The sequence below is a fragment of the Podarcis melisellensis genome (genome assembly GCF_964234715.1).
Source record: "Podarcis melisellensis genome assembly, chromosome: 2".
NCBI classification, from domain to species: domain Eukaryota; kingdom Metazoa; phylum Chordata; class Lepidosauria; order Squamata; family Lacertidae; genus Podarcis; species Podarcis melisellensis.
The window spans coordinates 116,349,920-116,371,590 of NC_138529.1; the positions used below are offsets into that span (position 1 = coordinate 116,349,920).

The 21,671-nt window shown below is 49.3% G+C and overlaps 1 protein-coding gene across 6 annotated transcripts; it reads right to left on the minus strand.

The window, feature by feature from the left end:
- Nucleotides 1-1,330: 1,330 nt before the first annotated feature.
- LOC309364524 (uncharacterized protein) lies at nucleotides 1,331-21,671 on the minus strand. 6 transcript variants are annotated; one of them, XM_081902007.1, is made up of 5 exons: nucleotides 21,489-21,671; nucleotides 15,473-16,415; nucleotides 10,978-11,113; nucleotides 5,648-6,406; nucleotides 1,331-3,039 (listed from the first exon to the last, which is right to left on the minus strand). In XM_081902007.1, exons 2-5 carry the CDS (start codon nucleotides 16,238-16,240, stop codon nucleotides 2,651-2,653), a joined length of 2,052 nt encoding a protein of 683 aa, XP_081758133.1. In that variant the 5' UTR covers nucleotides 16,241-16,415; nucleotides 21,489-21,671; the 3' UTR covers nucleotides 1,331-2,650. The 6 variants fall into 6 exon arrangements, with proteins under 6 accessions (XP_081758133.1, XP_081758130.1, XP_081758132.1 ...); XM_081902004.1 differs by lacking the exon at nucleotides 21,489-21,671 and adding an exon at nucleotides 20,699-21,121; XM_081902006.1 differs by lacking the exon at nucleotides 21,489-21,671 and adding an exon at nucleotides 20,277-20,661.

Below are 21,671 nucleotides of genomic sequence, written 5' to 3' on the forward strand. Positions count from 1 at the left end.
TCCGTGGCAGAAACCAGAGCGCACAGGAACGCAGTTTCCCTTCCTGCCAGAGCAGTACCTATTTATCTGCTTGCACTGGTGTGATTTCGAACTGCTAGGTAGGCAGGAGCTGAGACAGAGCAACAGGAGCTCATCCCGTCGCAGGGATTCGAACCGCCAACCTTCTAATCGGCAAGCCCAAGAGGCTCTGTGGTTTAGACCACAGCGCCACTGCTGCTCATTGCATGCTCCTTTGTGCTGATCCACTTCCCTCATTGATGGAGAACTGGAAATTCCAATTGTTGTGGGACTCCGACCACCATCATCCCTGACCGTTCGCCATTCTGGCTGAGAGCTGATGGGAGTCAGAGTCCCACAGCAGCCAGAGACCCGCTGCAGGTTCCTTTGTTGCTGTAAAGCTCTTGCGTGCGTGCCCTGATGCACGTCAGAAATCACGCCAGCCAGCGGCATGGAAGTGTAGAATTGTGGACTTGGAAGGGATCTAGTCCACGGGTAGGCAAACTAAGGCCCGGGGGCTGGATCCGGCCCAATCGCCTTCTAAATCTGGCCCACAGACGGTCTGGGAATCAGCGTGCTTTTACATGAGTAGAATGTGTGCTTTTATTTTAAATGCATCTCTGGGCATAGGAATTTGTTCATTATTTTTTTCCAAAATATAGTCGGCTCTCCACAAGGTCTGAGGGACAGTGGACCTGCTGAAAAGGTTTGCTGACCCCTGATCTAGTCCAACCCCCTGCAATGCAGCTGTCCCATGCGGGGATTGAACTTGCAACCTTGTGTTCTCTCATAGCTCTGCTTGGAGATGCTGGGCTGAACATGGAAGCTTGAGAGGGCCAAACATATGCTCCACCCCAAGGAAGCGCCATTTAATGGGCGCCATTAGAGCTTTCCCAGGGGGAGATGGGTGAGCTCATCTTCCGCTGCTAAAAGTCCTCACGGTTGACCACAAAGGGACTTCAGGAACATGACTTGAGATGGGAGTACTGGTGGCAAACTTGTCTTGTTTCCCCCAGTAGAGCGGGTGACACCGTTGCATGAAAGATCCTGGGTTCGAATCCCCGCTTGGCCGCAGCGAAGCTCACCGATGACCGACTTCCAGCCTAACCTGACTTCACAGGCTTGTTGTGAGGGTAATATTGGGGAGAGAGGCATGTATGCCACCTTGAGCATCTTAAGGGATGCAAACGGAATAAATAAATGGAACAAAAAATAATAATGGGATAGATAAATAACGGGGGATTGATGGCAATAATAAACAAATAAATAAAAATCCCTCCCTCTAGCTGCTGTTCACCCCCCTCTGAAAACTAAGCTAAAACAACAACAAAAACACGGTGGGATTGCGGATCTTTATTATTTCTTTATTGCATTTGAGTCCAACATTTTCCTCCAAGGAGCTCAAGGCAACACACACGGTTCTCCCCTTGCTATTTTACTCCCCACAACAACCCTGTGAGGTAGGTTAGGCTAAGAGGAATTGACTGGCCCAAGGTCACCCCTTGAGCTTTGTGGCTGGGTAGGGATTTGAACCCTGGTCTCCCGGTTCCTAGTCCGACACTCTAACCGCTACACCACGCTGTCTCTTCTCACTGTTAGACCCCAAGTGCTTGGAAGCATTGTAGATATCATAGTTATCTTGTGCCAAATTTGATGAAATGCAAAGCTCTGCATTAACTGTAGGTCTTATGTGAGGAACCGCTGGTCCTCCAGATGTTGCTGGACTACGACTCCCATCAGCCATACCCACTGGCAATGCTTGCAGGGGCTCATGGGAGTTGTAGTTCAGCAGGAACCAAAAGGAGCCAAAAGGTTTCCCATGCCTGCTGTAGTTTGAAGCAGCCCATCCACCTCCCTGCTAAACTCATTCTGGCTTCCTTTCCAGCAATTAAGACTCGTGGGCAGTGGCAGCAGAGCAGGCCAAGTTGAAATGAGAAGTCTTTGGGGTCTTTTACCACACTGATGGGGCTTGAACTTGTTTTTCTATGTGGGGAAGTTAATCTGCAGAAAAGGTAAAGGGGAAATTTCCACCTCGTAAGGGGAGATCAAGTTTGCTTTACCCCTTACTTCAATAAACGAGGGCCGCTTACCAGGGATGTTGTAGCAGCTTACATGACAAGTTCAGAAGTCAATCTCTACTCCCGTTTTATACGTAAGGGACACAGAGAACGGAAGGGCCGTCGAGTCCAGCATTCTGTCCTCACAGTGGCTGACCAGATGCCTGCGGGAAGCCCAAAAACAGGACCCAGGCCCAAACGAACTGTCCCCATCTGAGCCTTCCAAGAACTGGCATTCAGAAGTATTCAGCTGTGGAGGTAGCCAACCTGGCTAGTAGCCATCGAGAGCCCTCTCCTCCTCCACGAATCTGCCTAATCCTCTTTGAAAGCCATCCGAATTCGTGGCCATCACTGCCTCCAGTGGCAAGGAGTTTCACAGTTTAATCGTGCGCTTGGAGATTAAACCACACGGAGTGAGGCCCTTGATCACCCCCTAAGGAAACTCTCGGTGTTTTTGGTCGTTGGGCGGGATGCAACCACCCTGGGAATCTAAGTACGGGAGAGAGGAGTGCTTACGACAACCTAAGACTGCCCTTCCTCTTCCACACCCCGAAGGACACGCAACCAGCCGCGAGCCGTCTACCGAAAGTCGAAATTTATTGTGAGAAATAAGTGCTAATGATCTGCTCCCGGACATCCACCCCGCGGGGGTCTTGCTCCACCAGGCTGTCGGTTTCCAGGTAGGGAGGCACGGGGACCTCGGTGTCCACCCCTTGTCCGCCATTGATAATGGGCAACTGGCGCCGGAGGGCCATGTTGTGCAGCATGGCGCACACCACAAACACCTTGGCCACCTTCTCTGGGCGAAGCATGAGCCGCCCGCCGGTGGAGTGCAGGCAGCGGAAGCGCATCTTGAGCTGCCCAAAGGCCTGCTCCACCACCATCCGTGTCGTCTCGTGCGTGGCGTTGTAGCGGGCCACGGGCTCCGGGCCGTCGTCGGGGTGCGGCGTCATGAGGAAAGGGCGCAGGGGGTAGCCGCTGTCGCCTGCGGAGGAGAGGAGGCAACTTGAACAAAATATTTTCCCTCCCCACACTTCCCCCCTGCTCCCCGGAGGGCACGTTCCTCTGCCACACACAACTGGGCACAGGCCTCCACCTCTCACACACCCTCACCCATGTTCGATAATAATAATAATAATAATAATAATAATAATAATAATAATAATAATTTACTTAGACCCTGCCCATCTGGCTGGGTTTCCCCAGCCACTCTGGGTGGTTTCCAACAAAATATTAAAATACAACAGTCTGTTAAACATTAAAAGCTTCTCTAAACAGGGCTGCCTTCAGATGTCTTATAAAAGTCTGGTACAGTGGTACCTTGCGTTAAGAACTTAATTCGTTCCAGAGGTCTGTTCTTAACCTGAAACTGTTCTTAACCTGAAGCACCACTTTAGCTAATGGGGCTTCCTGCTGCCTCCCCCATGCAATTTCTGTTCTCATCCTGAGGGAAAGTTCTTAACCTGAGGTACTATTTCTGGGTTAGCAGAGTCTGTAACCTGAAGCATATGTAACCTGAAGCGCATGGCACCACTGTAGTTGTTGTTCTCTTTGGTGGGAGGGCGTTCCACAGGGCAGGTGCCACTACCAAGAAGGCCCTCTGCCTGGTTCCCTGTAACTTAGCTTCTCGCAGTGAGGGAACCACCAGAAGGCCCTCGGAGCTGGACCTGTGTCCGGGCAGAATGATGGGAGTGGAGACGCTCCTTCAGGTACACTGGGCCGAGGCTGTTTAGGGCTTTAAAGGTCAGCACCAACACTTTGAATTGTGCTTGGAAACGTACTGGGAGCGAATGTAGGTCTTTCAAGACTGGTGTTATGTGGTCTCGGCAGCCGCTCCCAGTCACCAGTCCAGCTGCCGCATTCTGGATTAGTTGTAGTTTCTGGGTCACTTTCAAAGGTAGCCCCACGATGGGGGTGGAGACGCTCCTTCAGGTATACTGGCCTGAGGCCATTTAGGGCTTTAAAGGTCAGCACCAACACTTGGAATTGTGCTTGGAAACGTACCGACTGCTCCCCCACTTCCTCCTCACCTTGCCAACTGCCCTTCCTGCCTGCCTCTCCCAGCTGCCCAGCTCAGACATGTGCAGAAATGGCACCAAAAGCTAGGAAGAAATTCGGGAAAAGAGGGTGGCACCTGGCTGGAGGGGAAGGTGCTGTCCAAGCCAGGGAAGGGAGCAGAGGAGAAAGCATGGCAGTAAATTTCAGAAATATTGGGGGAGCTCAAAAGACGGATGAACCTATTTTTGTAGGCCATGACAGCAACAACAATACTTTATTCGCAAAAAAATAGCAAAATCAGGAGATAGCTACTCAACAGGAGCGGCTGTAAAAACTCATGGAATTTGTCGAATTGGCAAATTTAACAATGGAAATTAGAGATCAAGAAGAGGCAGACTATAAGGAGGAGTGAAAACCTTTCTTGAGTATTTAAAGAATTATTGGAAACATGTAAAAAAAAACGGCAAGTAGGATTTGAATGGAGAACAGCAGTTGAATATTTGCTGGGAGCCCAGTGAGGAAAAGATAAGGTAAACAATAATTATATTAGGTATCAAACTTAGAAACTATTGGGGGGGGGGAAAGTATGTATTCTTTTGTAAACTTTTGAAATTCAGAAATGAAATTTTAAATAAACCATATATATTGGGCGAGCTCGGCCTGGCTGTGTGGGGAGGCAGCTGGCCAATAGAGGAAGGGAGGGAGGAAGACATCAACTTGCAGAAAATATTGGGGGAACTCACCCCACTAAATACTGTGGGGTCCGAAAGGATCAGGGTCCCATATATTTGCTGCCTATGCACATTTTTTTTGTGGGTGTCTTAGGCAAAACTTTTAAAATGTAGTATAAACACCGACAACTGGGAAACAATGGCCTGTGAGCGCTCCAATTGAAGAAGATCCTTTACCAAAGGTGTCATGGGCTTTGAAGATGCTCAAACTCAGGATGAAAGAGAGAAACGTGCTAAGAGGAAGGCAGGCTTGGCAAACCTTCACTGTGATCAACTGCCACCTGGAATCCAATATTCCCATTGTGGAAGGACGTGTGGATCCAGAATTGGCCTCCACAGTCACTTTGGCCTCCACAGTCACTTACGGACTCACTGTTAAGACCGTGTTCATGGAAGACCAGAGGTAGCCAACTCCCGAGAGACTGCGATCTACTGTCAAAATTAAAATCTGGCAGTGATCTAACCCCATTTTTTAGGAGTTCAGGTCAAAGTTGTCAAGTTTTTTTTGAAGGGGGGTTAGGGACTTTTTTGCAGCTCTTCTGAGGGAGGGAGGAACAGAAGCAGCCACTAACCTTACCATTGCTGACCAGATAACAGCCTCCGTTTCTAAACTGTGCCTTCCCTTCTGTAACAATGCAGGGAGAGGGGCCGGGGCTGGAAGGAGGCCACCGATCGACCACGATCTACCAAAACCTCGCAGGGATCGACCAGTAGATCGTGATCGATGTGTTGGACATCCCTGATGTAAGACCATCTTACTTGGCTACGAGGGATTGCCAAAGATGACAGCAGCACAGACATCCGGTGTGGGGACAGAGCAGACAGACATGGTTCATTCACCTCCCCGAACACTCAAATACTCACCCAAGAGCCAACCCTTCCCTTCGGGCCACGACTCCAGGAGCCTCTGCAGCTGGGAGAGCTGGAATATCCGAGCGTCGTGGACGCTGCCGGGGAACTTTGCCAGCACGTGGGTGAAGCACCCCGAGGCGTCGCAGGTGGCCTGCACGTTGAGGCTGTGGAAGTTGTGGCAGTTGCGGTAGAGCGCCGGCATGTCGGCCGGGGCGATGATGGGGACGTGGGTGCAGTCCACGATCCCGATGACGTTGGGGAAGCCGGCGATGTCGAAGAAGGCTTCCCGCGTGCGGCGCAGCTCCGAGTCTGTGGTGGGGAAGGTGATGTGCTCGTGGACGTGGCGCAGCATGGCCTCCAGGAAGGCGTCGAGGCAGCGGCTGACCGACGACTGCGAGACGCGCAGGTTGTCGCCCGTCATCCGCTGGAAGGACCCGGTGCCCAGCACCTGCAGCGCGATCAGGACCTTCTGCAAGGTGGGGATGTGCCTGCGGCTGGCCGAGGCGCCGTCCAGGTAGGGAGCCAGCAGGGTGCAGAGGTCCTGGATGGCCTGGCGGTCCAGGCGGAAGCGGGTCAAGCACTCCTCGTCGGACACCTGCAGCTCGTGGGTGCGCATCCGGATGAGGCGGGTCCTCCGGGGCGGCCGCCGGCTGTGGATCTCAAGGTTGGCGGCATAGACAAGGTCCAATAGGCCCTCGTCGTCGGAGCTGCCCTCCTCTGGGTACAGGGGGAGGGGGCCGCCTGCCCGGGGCGCCACTTGCCCAAGGTTGCCTGCGGGCAAAGAGGGGGAGGGGGAGAGAGAGATCCTGATCACACCAGGGACCGGATTAGGACCTCGGGTTAAGTACTTAATTCGTTCTGGAGGTCCGTTCTTAACTTGAAACTGTTCTTAACCTGAAGCAGCACTTTAGCTAATGGAGCCTCCTGCTGCCGCCGCGCCGCCGGAGCACGATTTCTGTTCTCATCCTGAAGCAAAGTTCTTAACCTGAAGCACTATTTCTGGGTTAGTGGAGTGTGTAACCTGAAGCGTAAGTAACCTGAAGCATATGTAACCTGAGGTACCACTGTATGTATATTATATCACTCTGTCTCTCGAAAAAGAAAAATGGCCGAGAGAAACATGGCGAAAACAGGGTATTTATTGGGACAGTGTGATTTTTGCAGCTGTTGTGGAAGTTGCAAAACAATGAAGCACAGGGACAGAGCAATGGAGGATTTCTGAAACAACACTGCAATATTAGCTCCACCCAAGGCATGAAGGAGAACAGCAACAACTGGGAAAAGATAGGCAACATTTTACAAGGACAGGAAGAAACACCACGGACAGAATAATTGCCACACACAGGAAGAACAAGGATATAGATAATGGGTAGGCAAACTAAGGCCCGAGGCCAGATCCAGCCCAATCACCTTCTCAATCCGGCCCGCAGATGGTCCGGGAATCAGCGTGCTTTTACATGAGTAGAATGTGTGCTTTTATTTAAAATGCATCTCTGGGTTATTTGTAGGGCATAGGAATCCGTTCATTTTTTCCCCCCTTCCAAAATATAGTCCGGCCCCCCCCACAAGGTCTGAGGGACAGTGGACTGGCCCCCTGCTGAAAAAGTTTGCCGACCCCTTATATAGATTGAGTTCCTCACTTGTACTTCTATAAACCATTTAATGTGTCAACAGGAATAGAAGTTATTAATATTGCAGTTGTTGTGTAAGGGAATATTATTTTGACTGGGATGTAATTGAAATTATTAAGATTTTGGAATGCAGGAATAAATAAAACAATCAAGCAGTCAATTTTAGCATGCGGGGGGCCATCTAAATTATGTAATTTGGCATCTGAATGATTGTAACTGCATTATAATTTGGCATTGTTATAAGAAACATAAGAAAACTTTGGGTGGTACAGTGGTGCCCCGCAAGACGAACGCCTCGCAAGACGAAAAACCCGCTAGACGAAAGGGTTTTCCGTTTTGGAGGCGCTTCGTAAAACGAATTCCCCTATGGGGTTGCTTTGCAAGACGAAAAAAATCTTGCATCCCCCCGCGGGTTTTTTTCGCTTTTTTCGCCCTTTTCTTAAGCCGCTAAGCCGCTTATCAGCTGTTCCGCTGATAAGCCGAACAGCTGATCCCTGGAAGCCGCTTGACAGCTGTAGCGCTAATCCGCTAAACTGTCAATGGGCTTGCTTCGCAAGACGAAAAAACCGCTATACGAAGAGCCTCACGGAACGGATTAATTTCGTCTTGCGAGGCACCACTGTAAAATGAGAGTTGGAAGCGACCCTGAGGTTCATCTTGTCCAGCGAAATGAACGAACGTGACCAAGTCCAAGCATTTCAAAGGTCTACTCCCCTTCGTAATACTTAGCTGAACACCACCCTCTGTCTTCAAGGGACATGGCATTTGAAAAACCTGAACTGTACAGCTGAGTTGGCCATCATCACTCTCTTGCTCCCAGCCTAAGGTAAAAGTAAAGGGACCCCTGACCATTAGGTCCAGTCGTGACCAACTCTGGGGTTGCGGCGCTCATCTCGCTTTACTGGCCGAGGGAGCCGGCGTACAGCTTCCGGGTCATGGGGCCAGCAGGACTAAGCCGCTTCTGGCGAACCAGAGCAGCGCACGGAAACGCCATTTACCTTCCCGCCAGAGCGGTACCTATTTATCTACTTGCACTTTGATGTTCTTTTGAACTGCTTGGTTGGCAGGAGAGGGAATGAGCAACAGGAGCTCACCCCGTCGCAGGGATTCGAACTGCTGACCTTCTGATTGGCAAGCCCTACGCTCTGTGGTTTAACCCACAGCGCCACCTGTGTCCCGCTCCCAGCCTACTTGATCTCAAAACAACAGACACCATCTCAGCTTTCCTAAATGGATCAGTCCCCAGGATATCCCTCCAGACGTTGCTGGACTCCAATACCCATCAGCCCCAGCCAGCACGGCCAGGTATGATATGAATTATAATACAATAATCTATGGAGGGCACTCCTGGCTAACCCTGGCAGTGGTTCTCTGGGGTTTGGGGCATTTCCCCATCACCTGCTACCCTGAGATTCGTTTTTTTAAAAATACGAAATGGCCAAGAGTGATGGCGAGATTTTGCGGAGCATTTTAGGCAGGCGTAGGGGAAACTTTGCTCCTCCAGATGTTGTTGAACGACGGCACTCACCCTCCCTGGCGCTTGCTGAGGGCGATGGGGATGGCAGTTCGGCAACATCTGGAGGGTCAAATGCCCTCCTACTCTCTCTTTTAGGCAAATCCCAAGGGATAGCTCAGTCTGTAGAGCAGGAGACAACTCTTAATCTCAGGGTTGTGGGTTCGAACCCCATGTTGGACAAAAGATTCCTGCATTGCAGGGGGCTAGATTAGATGACCCGCAGGGTCCCTTCCACGATTCTCAATTGAGCAGCCAGTCCATTTTGACGGAACGGTGGCAATCTGATAAAAGCATTACAGAGGATGCCAGCCCAATGTTGCTTTGCACCGGCCCATCCGGCCTGACTGGCAACATCTCAGGCAGGAACAGATTGTTCCCAGTCGCATTGCTCAAGATCCATTTAGCAGAAAGATCCAGCTTGATACAAGCAATAAACTCGCTCAGCCACCACATTCTGCTCTAGGGTCTCTGCTGAGAAGTAGCCATTGATCCTAAGCTCCTTAGAAGCTGATAGAGTGGATTGGATCTAAATGTGGCAAAAAGGTGTATAAATCAAAGGCTGGATGATACGGAGCTATTCCAAAATTTCGTAGCTGGTGGTGGAGCCTGCTCGCCGTTAAATTTCGGCATAACCCCTATCTACCGCGCTCCGTCCTACTTAACATCGCTTATGGCCGCGTCTCACCGATATGCCTTCATTAGAGCTAGGTTCAATGTCTTTCCAACAAACGTGCTGAGACATAGATTCACAAAGGGCCAAGTCCCTTCAATGTGTGCTTGTGAAATGAAAACATCTGAATCTCTACATCATGTTATGTTTATCTGCCCTTTGTACAGTTCAGCCCGTGCTAGTATACTAAACCCCATAATCCAGCCTATGGCTGACAAACCAGTAGACCTACAGCTTGCCTGGGGTCTTCAAGATGTGGATATTACCCTACAGGTTGCTAAATTCCTAACAGCCGTCCTCTCGTACAAGAGACGGAACGGAATGTTAGCTGATTATTGATAGTTATAAGAATTTTCTATAATGACATCAGATATTGATTTTAGTGTAGTGCCAAAATTTTTTCAATCTTAATCTTAAACTTTTTATGAATGGCTAATATCCGTCCTTGTGAGTTGCGAACTGTGTTATACTACTTGTGGTTTGTACGAGTCTGCTGTTTTATTTGATTTGTTTTGTTGTGTTGTGTTTCATGATGGGCCGAATAAACATTTGTTGTTGATAGGGTGGATACGGCTCCCGCAAACAAGCAAAAAGGTCTCTAGGGTTTCCCCACCCCCTTAAAGATGAAACAGAGGCCCCCACATGAAATAAAATATGTCAGCCGCCCCAGAGGCATGTTTCTAGAGCAAGGGTTTCCCCTCGGACAGCAGAAGCATCCCACCTGTTCCAACAGGTGATCTCTCAGGTGCCAAGGATGGAGAACAAAGGAATTTTGCAGGCCTGCCCAATCCGTTTATTCGAGTCTCAAGTGAAGGACTGGGATGACACAAAAATGTGGAAGGGGCTGCAGATCCTTTGGAGGGTAACATCTCGAGAAAAGCTGGAGGAATGTTGCCTATCAGGAGAACTTTTGCAATAAGTTCCGAAACTCCCCAGTGGGGCAAATGTTTGGGGCAGAGAGGACAGGCCTGGATGCCAGGCAGTCTGAATTTCGTTGGGGTGGTGGTGGGATGAGCCTACGAACCCAAAACAGGTGCGACGACTCAGTAAGCAAATAAGGTAACTGTAATGGTTATAGGGGTTCCTCGTGCGTAAGTTGCCGCCACTCCTGGCTAGGTTGCCTGGTTAAACCTTTTCTGTCTGGACAGCCCTTCACTTCGTGGCTGTTTCAGTCGCTGGCAGAATCCGTCAGTGGGCGTTTCTTGAACCTCTTCCAGCAAAGAAGTTCTTTGACGCCAAGTCTCTGCCTACTCTCCCTGCGCGGAAGTCTTTTGCGCAGGGTGGGTGTGGGCAGCGGAGGACCCGTGCTCTCCCCGCTGGTCTCCGGCGAGGAGTCCTGGAGCCCCCTCGCCGATTCCCCCATCTGCCCCCCTTTACCCCTGGTGTTACGCTGATTTCCTTCCCCAGCCGATGAGCTGCCTCTCTCCCTGCTGGGCCCTTCTCCAGCATCGCTTTGGAGCCTTGTCTCCGCCTCTGGCTCCGATGGCAGTTCCCTGACAGTAACCACGCAAAATGAACTTCTTACCCAAATTGCTGCCCTCTTCCTCATCGGCCTCTTGCTTTGCTTCCCTGAACAGAGGTTTGGGCGCAGAGTCGGAGGGGGTTTGCTCCGGCTCCGGCTCTGGAGAATCTGCGTTGTCCATTTCGAAGAGACCCAGCACCTGAAAAGAGCAGCAAAGATCTTGATCAGGTCCAAAATTGTAGGGCTCAGAAAGGCAGGGTAATACGTAAGGGCCAAACACCACTTACAAGTTAATGGTCTGTATTAGTTAGCCCTTGTAAAAGGCAGCTTGCAGCGAACAGTGTCAGAATTCATGTAACTGGTTCCTTTAAAACGAAACGAAACAAAACCCCACCTTTCTTGCATAAAGCATGCAAGTCCCTCGGGTTGTCACAACAACCCTGTGATGTAAAATAAGCGGGGAGCTGGTGACTGGGTGAATGGGGATTTAACACCTGGGTTTCCCTGGTGTTGGTCCATCCAGCCCCTTAGTGCTGTTCCACATTGGCTCGGTTACGACTGTTCCCAGGGAAAGAGTGGGGGGAATATTAGTGCAGCTGCAGAGGGAAAACTGCAGGGTAAGTTCATGTATCCTAAAAAACCCAGCCGTGTAAATAAGTTTTGATGGATGTGAAAATGGAACACAGAATGGCTTGGTTTATGTAAAATATGCAGGGATCTATGGCATGCAATGCGACGCGGGTGGCGCTGTGGGTTAAACCAGAGGCTAGGACTTGCTGAACAGAAGGTCGGCAGTTTGAATCCCCGTGACAGGGTGAGCTCCTGTTTCTCGGTCCCTGCTCCTGCCAACCTAGCAGTTCGAAAGCACGTCAAAGTGCAAGTAGATAAATAGGTACCACTCCGGCGGGAAGGTAAACGGCGTTTCTGTGTGCTGCTCTGGTTTGCCAGAAGTGGCTTAGTCATGCTGGCCACATGACCCCGGAAGCTGTACGCCCGCTCCCTCGGCCAGCAAAGCGAGATGAGCGCCGCAACCCCAGAGTCGTCCGCAACTGGACCTAATGGTCAGGGGTCCCTTTACCTTTACCTTATGGCATGCAAACCGAACCATGGAAAGAGAAGAAAGGAAGTCATTGATATTTTAAGGATGTTCTATGAATATTCTAAAATGTAAAACAGAAAAACTTAATAAAAACTATACAAAAAAACCAAAACCAAACCAGAGAGAGATAGGATGGGTGGTCACAGAGAAAGTGAGAGAAAAATGGGATGTCCAAAGAAACACAGAAATGAGATGAGGCGTCATGGGGGGACGGGGTGTGTGAGAGAGACAGGACAGTGTCAGGAGCCAGCCAGTAGTAAATCACACCATGCAAGTTGGAGTTAAACTCTTTATTAGCAAAAACAGGATCAGCACAGGAGTGTCAGGCCTAATGAGCACAGCAACTCATCTCCGGCAGGTGTTGCTCCATGAGATTGAAGGTCCCTGACTCCCCTCCTCTCCAGGGTTTGCCCCAAGCAATCTGAGACTACGCCTGCGTGAAGCTTACTTCTCCCTCCGCCCTTTTCATGCCTCTCCTGGTTCTCGGAATTGGAGGGGAGCTTCTGGCAGCAGGAGGGGGAAGAGACACCTGACCCATCTCTGCCTCTTGGTCTTCCTCCTCTCCTGCTTCAGCTTCTGCATGATTCTGGACTTCTCTCTGCCACAAACTCTCCCCGCTCACTAAGCCCTGTTCCGACACTTCCTCTTCCCAATCTTCTCCCTCTGACCACTCATTGTTGCTCAACGATCACACCCCGGGCTCTGAGACGTCTTCCCCAGCTGATTCTTCCCACCATTCCTCTGCGTCCAACCCGTCGGCGACAGACAGAGAGAGGGTTGAGGTGTCTCAGTGCTGTACAACCAGGAAAACCAGGAAACCCTGCACCATCAACGAACATTGATCTTAATACAGCCAGACCAGGTCTGGACACCTCCAAAGGACTCAAATCAATAATGGTGTCATGTCTAGAGTGAATATCCCTGGGTTTACCCTCAAGGTGCCTTGGAAGCTTATCACAGCAGGTCTCTGATTAAGTCTTCCTAGCAGAAAGATGCTTAAAATGTTCTTGTTTCAACTGAGGTTTCACTGAAGCGTTTTGTATTATTAGTTTATTTGAATGGTTTGTTTCTAACGCACTAAACTCTGTATATTGTTTTATGCAATTCCATTATTCACCGCTTAGGGATACTTCTTTTTGAGCAACAGGTATACAAATTTAATAAATCTGGACTAGGTCATGGACTGCAAGAAGATCAAACCTCTCCATTCTGAAGGAAATCAGCCCTGAGTGCTCACTGGAAGGACAGATTGTGAAGCTGAGGCTCCAATACTTTGGCCACCTCATGAGAAGAGAAGACTCCCTGGAAAAGACCCTGATGTTGGGAAAGATGGAGGGCACAAAGAGAAGGGGACGACAGAGGACGAGATGGCTGGACAGTATTCTCGAAGCTACAAACATGAGTTTGACCAAACTGTGGGAGGCAGTGGAAGACAGGAGTGCCTGGCGTGCTCTGGTCCAGGGGGTCACAAAGAGTTGGACACTACTAAACAACTAAACAACAACAACAAAAGTAATCTAATTCCCTCCGCCAAAGCCCCACTGCTCAGTTTAGGATCTGCTGGACATGATGCAGTCCCAGCAGACTTTGCATACGCCTGGGTTATGGCTTTCGTAAACTGACACATTCTTAGCAGTATATAGGGAAATTCTAAAAATGCAAGGAATTTTCGAGTGGAAAGCAGCCTTGGAGATAGCCTAACCCAGCCCCTCTTCAGGGCAGGGCTTTTGCAATTACAGTAGGTGCAGGGAAACCCTTTTCAGCCAGAGGGATGCATTGCCCTCTTACCACATGTCCTCTTTTTCACACAGGGGGGAAAGTGGGTGGGGCAACCAATGGAAATTTGACGCACTGGCTCTCTTATGGGTGCTTTGTGATACCAGTCCTGCATTTGAAAGAAATCAATCTGTTAGTGTGGCAGCACCTACACTGCGGAACTCCCTGCCTCATGACAACAGGCAGGTGCCTTTGCTGCAAAGCGTAATACTGGTGGTCAACAAAAGAGGTTAAAAGACACTCTCAAGGCAAATCTAAAGAAATGCAGTATGAATACTGACAACTGGGAAACACTGGCCTGCGAGTGCTCCAGTTGGACAACAGCTTTTACCAAAGGTGTCATGGGCTTTGAAGACACTCAGGAAGAAAGGCAGAAACATGCTAAGAGGCTTGGCAAACTCTCGCCATGATCAACTCCTGCCCAGAAACCTATGTCCCCACTGTGGAAGGACATGTGGATCCAGAATTGGCCTCCACAGTCACATACGGACTCACTTTTAAGGCCGTGTTCCTGGAAGACAATCTTACTCAGCTACGAGGGATCCCCAAAGAAGAAGAAAGAAAAAGACCCACTTGAAATGTTTTTGTTTAAACATGCCTACCCAGATGCTTAGAAAGCTGATGTGAGTTTTAATCTGTTTTTAGTCTGTTATTGTTGTTGTTGTTAATATACCGCCCTATACCTGCAGATCTCAAGGTAGTTCACAGGACAAATTCAGAATATAAAACCGCAAAGTACACAATCATAACACCCCTAACACATTTTAAAAGATAAGACTATATTGTTAGACTTAAATTGCTGTTGTCAATTGTGCTTACCGAAATATCTATCTTTTTTTGTAAACTGCTTTTAGGTTCGTTTGTGGTTCACTGTCAAGCGGTGTATAAATTTTATGAAATAAATAAATAAATTTGGTGTATTTCTTTTTTAAAAAAAAAAACAACAACCCCGCAACAGGCTGGTTTCTACACCCCTCCCCCATCCTCCATCCAGGCAAAAATGCTCAAGGATGCAACGCAGCATGAGCAATGAGGTTGTGGCCTGGGCAGGAGGAGTGTGGAGGAGGCAGGTGAAGAAGGACCTCAGAGGATGACCGCAGAATCTGGGAGAGAAGCGGTCTTTCAGGTATTGTGTCCCTGAGCAGTTTAAGGCTTTATGGGTCAAAAGCAGCACTTTCAATTGGGACCGGAAGTGGCAGCCAGTAGAGGTAAGGTAAAGGTCAAGGACCCCTGGACAGTTAAGTCCAGTCGAAGATGAGTATAGGGTTGCGGCACTCATCTCGCTTTCAGGCCGAGGGAGCCAGCGTTTGTCCACAGACAGCTTTCCAAGTTATGCGGCCAGGTGCTTCGGGTGCAACAGATCACTGTGATGGAAACCAGAGCGCACAGAAACACCGTTTACCTTCCCGCTGGAGTGGTACCTATTTATCTACTTGCACTTTTGGAGTGCTTTCAAACTGCTAGGTTGGCAGGAGCAGGGACCGAGCAACGGAAGCTCACCCCGTTGCAGGGATTCGAACCGCCGACCTTCTGATCAGCAAGCCCAAGAGGCTCAGTGGATTAGACCACAGCGCCACCCGCTCTTCCAGCCAGGATCGGTATTCTCCCACAAATGATTGCTGCTCCCCAAACGCACATTCACGCATGCGCACACATGCCGATCAGGATGAATCTCTGTCTCACCTGCTGCTCCCTTCTCTCCGCCTCCCTCTGCATCTGTAGGAAATCCTCGGCCAAAGCGGCCGCCTGGGAGCACGTCTCCGGTTCGTGTTCCCTCACCCAGCTCTGGAGGTCTGGCGGCAGGATGGCCAGGAACTGCTCCAGGATCAGCAGCTCCAGGATCTGCTCCTTGGTGTGCCTCTCCGGCTTCAGCCACCGATGGCACAGGTACCAGAGCTGGCTGCACACCTCGCGGGGGCCCTCGGCCTCCTGGTAGCGGAACTGGCGGAAGCGCTGGCGCTTCATCTCCATGCTGGCCGAGTCGTCGCCCAACACCTCCTCCTTCACTTTCACCACCCCGGACTCGCCAATCTCCCCGGAGTCCAGGCTGTTGTGGGCCTCGGGGCCTTCCCCAACCAGGCCCTGCTGGTGGCGGGACGCCCGTCCGCTCCTGGGCCACGGGCGGGCCGCTGCCGGCCCCTCGAGGGAGGACGGAAAGGCTCGCCTGTCTTCCCACTCCGCTGGCCGGGACGCTGGCGGGTTCCTCCACCCCGAGCGAGGGGAGCGAGTGGCGTTGAGGAGGGCCTTCTGATGAGCCGTCCGGCCCCTGGGCAGCCTCTCCTCTTTGTCTCGGGGGCCGCGGGAGGCCTCTCCTTTCCCCCGCCAACCTTCCTCTGGCTCGGGGTTCTCGTGTTCGTCCTCCTCAACCTCCATCTTCTTCCGCCGCCGGGCCACCTGCTCCAGCTCGCCCTGCAAATGGAGGCTCGAAGTCGCGCCCCGCTTGGCGGCCATTTTGAGACAGCCTAACCGCCGGCCTTCTCCGAAAACGCAAAGGGTTTCTCTGGGAGAGGAATGCGTCCGGCCTCCGCCTTCTGACTTACACCTGCAGAAAAACTGGCTGCTGAGATGGGGTTGTCTTTGCCTCAGAAGCACACGGAGATCAATCTCTGATGGCAGGGCCTTCTACCTGAAGAGCAAGGAAGAAAAACAGAAATTAACAGAGAAAAATTCTCCTCAGTTAAAAACAGCCAAGGGATCCCCCAACCTATTGTAGGTGGCATCAACAGAAGTATTTTACACCTTCATTTACAGAGACCAAATTAGCTTTATTTTGATATCAAAAAATTCCCAATTGGTTGAAAAATAAGCGAAACAGGTGGTTTTTACTAAACTGATGCAGAATTTTTTTTAAAGAAAATAAAAAATCCTGAGCCCAATTTTGGACCAAAAAATTTTCAAAAATTAATTTGAGGTTATCTACACATTTATTTATTTTTTTAAAAGAAAATCTGAGTTGTGAAAGCACATGGCACCAGGTGATTTGGCGTGGAATGACCCAGTGTCCTGATCAAGGGAAATCATATTCTTGCTGTATTCGATCTTGGTCAGAGCACACCTGGAGTCCTGTGACCTGTTCTGGACAGAAGAAATTAAGAAAGATATAGACAAGCTGGAAGATGTGCAGAGGAAGGCAAGCGAGATGATCAAGGGTCTGGGAACCAAGCCCTGTGAGGAACGGATGAGGGAATTTAGCCTGGAAAAGTGGAGACTGAGAGGGGATATGACAGCCATCTTAAAATACCTAAAGGCCTGTCACATGGAAGAGGGAACAAGCTTGTTTTATCCTGCTCCACAGGGTGGGACTCAAATCAATGGATTCAAGTTACAGGAAAGGTGATTCTGACTAAACATCAGGAAGAACTTTCTGACAGTAAGGGCTGTTCAACCACGGAAGTACCGGCACCTACTTTTCTAGAAGAAAAGGACTGCGTGGAACGGACGATGTATTTAAGCAGAGGCTGGACGGATGTCTGCTAAAATGGCAGTGGGGGCAGGAGGAATTTCTCTTTCATTTTAGGAGGGGGGTATCTATGCACAAGGGACGCGGGTGGCGCTGTGGGTTAAACCACAGAGCCTAGGACTTGCCAATCAGAAGGTCGGCGGTTCGAATCCCCGCGACGGGGTGAGCTCCCATTGCTTGGTCCCTGCTCCTGCCAACCTAGCAGTTCGAAAGCACGTCAAAGTCAAGTAGATAAATATGTACCGCTCCAGCGGGAAGGTAAACGGTGTTTCCGTGCTCTGCTCTGGTTCGCCAGAAGCGGCTTAGTCATGCTGGCCACATGGCCTGGAAGCTGTCTGTGGACAAACGCCAGCTCCCTCGGCCTATAGAGCGAGATGAGCGCGCAACCCCAGAGTCGGTCACGACTGGACCTAATAGTCAGGGGTCCCTTCACCTATCTATGCACATTTGCCTGCGATCTCCTGCTAAAACAATGAGGGGGGGAACCTCCCATTTGGCAGCGCCTTAAGTTAGGGTAGCCATACGTCTGGAATTTCTCGGACATAGCCGGGATTCGGCTGTCGGAAACACTGTCCGGGCAGAAAATCGCTGGGATGTCCAGCGAAATCCGATGTATGTCAACCCATGTCAGAAGCAGAGGTTTTGGCGAATTTCCTTAAAAACAGCTCAACAACTTCTGTGTTCGGATTTTCACTTTTTAAAATATGGCAACCCTACTTAAATGGTGCTTGGGAGTCCCAATTTTGGGACTACAAAGCTCCTTGCACATGCTGTCATTGTGACTGACTTAGATCACCTTGAGAAATCCTACTTGTGGTCCTGTACCTTTCAAAATATTGCAGGGCAGTGCCCAGAAATCAGGATTATTATTTTTTTGCTATCCGTCTTGTACTGTGGAATTTTATTTACTTATTTCATAAAACTTATGAGCAGCTTGGTTTTAGGAGGGGGGAAAAAACACCTCAAAGCATAAAGAGTATAAAGTAGAGAGAGATCAAGGAATGCTGTTTTCATCGCCACACCAAAAGCAGAAACCACTAATGGCTTCAGTTGTCTTGCAAAGACTTCTATTTTTACCCCGCCTTTCCCTGGCCAATAGGATCAGACCCTGTTTAACGTGTTTGAATCTTCTGAATTTCTGCTTTATTTCACATTCTGCATTTTTATATCACTGTTTTACTGGGTTGAGGTTGCATACTAAGTTTAATATTTTAACAATATACTGTTTTCACTGTTATGTCTGTCCACACTTAAACAATTTTTAAAAAATATTATATACCCAAGCGATCACTATGTTCCTCCGGCAGATAGCACCTTATCAAGAGGTTCATTCCGCACCTTTTAGTATGGTGGTTCCTGCCCTTTGGAATGCCCTCCCTTTAAATGTTGCAGTCTTTTTGGAGCCTACTAAAAACTTCCCTCTTCCAACAAGCCAAAATGGAGATATTTCCCAGGCTCCATCCACACTCTTCATTTAAAGCACTATCATTCCACTTAATAATAATAATTCATAAATTTTATTTATACCCCGCCCGCCCCGGCCAGAGCTGGGCTCAGGGTGGCTAACACCAGTAAAATTACAGTAAAAACATAATAGGGGGGGAAAAAAACCCAATTTAAAATACAGGTTAAAACGCAATTTAAAATGCAGCCTCATTTTAAAAGTACCCATAGATCAAAACCATAAACAGTCATAGAATGCCCCAAAGAATCCTGGGAACTGTAGTTTGTTAGGGGTGCTCTCCTAAAACCACCACAATGCAAGACAGTATTTGCAAGAAGGGGGGTCGCTCTCAGGGCCAGAGGCCCAATGTGGCCCTCTAGACCTCTCTACCTGGCCCTTGAGTCGCTCCCAAGGCCACACCTCCGCAGGCGTGCCTCAAACCCTCTGCGCGCGTTTTCACCTGGCTAGAATGCATTCATGAACTCCCATACTTCTTGGTTTGTGGAAACTTAAGTTTTCTGCACAAATGTACAATTTGCATTCATTGCTCTGCCCACATTTCCTGCTGGCCCTATCCATGACTGGCTTGTGGCCCCCAGGAGGTCACCCAGAATGGAATGCGGCCCTCAGCTTGAAAAAAGCTGCCTGCCCCCTGGATTATAGTTTAAATCTGACCACAAACAGAAGGGCTCTGAATGCAACAGAGGTTCTAACTGCCAGAGAGGACATTTTTTGCCAGTTTCCAGTGAGAACAGGAAATTGAGACTAGATGGGCCTTTGGCCATTAGGATGTTCCTACTCATTTATTTGCAAGTTGGGAGAGAGAGCCCAACACTGCAACACACTAAAATTAGGATGGTTACCAATAAATTCATTATATTAAGTTATCACGGATTAATCCATCCATTTCCCCCTTAAACCAACATTCATTTGCATTTGACTTAAAATAGCTTTGAGGGGGGGAGCATTTTCTCTGAGATCTCGCGCATCTATGGCTATTTCTAACATTTTAGTGCAAGAATTTTCCTGCTGTGTCCCATATCAAAATCCAACTGATGTGATGAGTGGGGATGTGAAATGTTTTAATAAATAGCAGCACATGAAAAGAGTTAACAAACTGAGAAAACTGACAAGGAGCAAAATAAATAACAGCACAATGAAAAGTTAATGAATCGAGAAAACTTTTTAGAAAGTTATCTAGCAGACGAAAAGGGACTATCGCAGAAGTCTCATGGAAAAGGCGCTTGCGTTCATCCTTGTACCCACTTTCCTGGGAGTAAGCCTATTGAGTTCAGTGGGACTTGCTGCTCTGTAGCTTCTGATAGGACGGCAGCCCATTCATCAGGGAGAGATGGGCTAACCCAACATCTTAACCCCCTGAAACATGCTAGTTTTACCTGCTTTTTTCTTCTTCTTCAGGCAGAGCATTTTTTAAAAAATCCCTTGCACAGGATGTTTACAAAAATAAAATAACAACAAGCCCTTTATGGGGGCCGAGGGAAACCAAGTGAGGTCTGGATCAGAATTTAGATGTCTCTTAACTTGTACACAGACACACACTAAAAAAAAAGCTATTTTCTAACCTTGCACACACATTAAAAAGCTGCAATCGTTTCTTCCAGAGGCTGCAAAGCCTTAAAAGAGGAAGAAGAAGCGATCGGCGTCTCTCTCCCCATCTATATTTTCTGGGGGAGGAAGGGCGCGGGATTATAGGGTCGAGGGATCCTCTCTCTTCCTTTCCGCCTTGTCCTTGGATCTGGGATCAGCTGCAGCTTCTGCCATTGTCCTAGCAGAGAGGCCATGCTTGGAGGGAGAGAGAGAGAGGGATCAACCCGCACCAAACCCAGCCTGGGGGGGTGGGCGAGAGGGAGGTTCAGGATCCCTCCCCCCTCCTTCCCTCTCTCCTACTTTTATTTGATCAGGAGCTTTTCGGGGAGGGGTTCAACTTTCCCTTTCTTCTTCTTTTTTTGCAAAGCTCGCTGGGCTGACGCTGCTTTTTACCCACCGTGCATGTTCCCGAATGCATTTCTTCCCCGGAGGATCTGCAGCTGTCTATTGCAACGCAAGAATTATTATTGTTATTTTTTCATGCAAACTCTTCTTTAAATAAAAAAAAAATCCAGCCTCTCTTTCTGTATGTGTGCGCCTTTCTCTCCTCCCATCAGAAAAGGGCCTCGGGTATTAAGGGGCTCTTCTAAGCTCAAGTTTCTCGTCCACTCTGGGACGCTCAGCCCTCTATCGGTTTAACCCGTCCAGCACCTCCTCGTAAGAAAAGGCCAAAAAAAAAGGGGGAAGAAAATAAATTGCAATCGCCAAGGAACCGGATGGGTTGAACTACTGTTTGCAAGCCTTTGATTTGTATTTATTTTCCCCCGCCCACGCAAGGATTAAATCCCCAAATGCCTTCGGGGGGCGCGCGGATTCTCCCGGGGGCGCAATTGCTGCGATTCGTTTGCAAAAGTGGTTTGCAAAAAGAAAAAAGGGGGGAGAGAAAAGGATGGGAAGCTAAGAGAGGGTTAAACGGCAGTGGGTAGGGCAGAAATGTTTTTTAAAAAAATAAAAGCAGAAGAAAAGATCTAGTAGGCGGAAGGAGAGGGTTTTAAGGGAGGGATTTAAAAGCCAGACAATGCCTCTCATTGGAAAACAAAGTCGATTCAGCAGAGCTTTCCAAGAAATAAATAAAGGCGCCGCGCTCCCCCTCCAGGAGAGTTCATCGGAGGGGAGGAAAAAAGAGGCACGCGGAAGAATAAAATTTAAGAAATCGCACACACATTTTGCAACCGGACCCCAGTTACCTGCTTCCAGCGGTTTTTGGGTGGTGTGTTTTTTTTTGCTTTCCCACCTGAGAACAAAAGAATGATGTGGCTGTTCAGGAGCCCGGCCATAGGAGGAAAAGGAACTGCACTTCTTTAGGGGTCAGGATTGCAAAGGGGGAGGAGGAGAGGGGGAGAGGAGAAGGAGAAGAAGGAGGAGAAGAA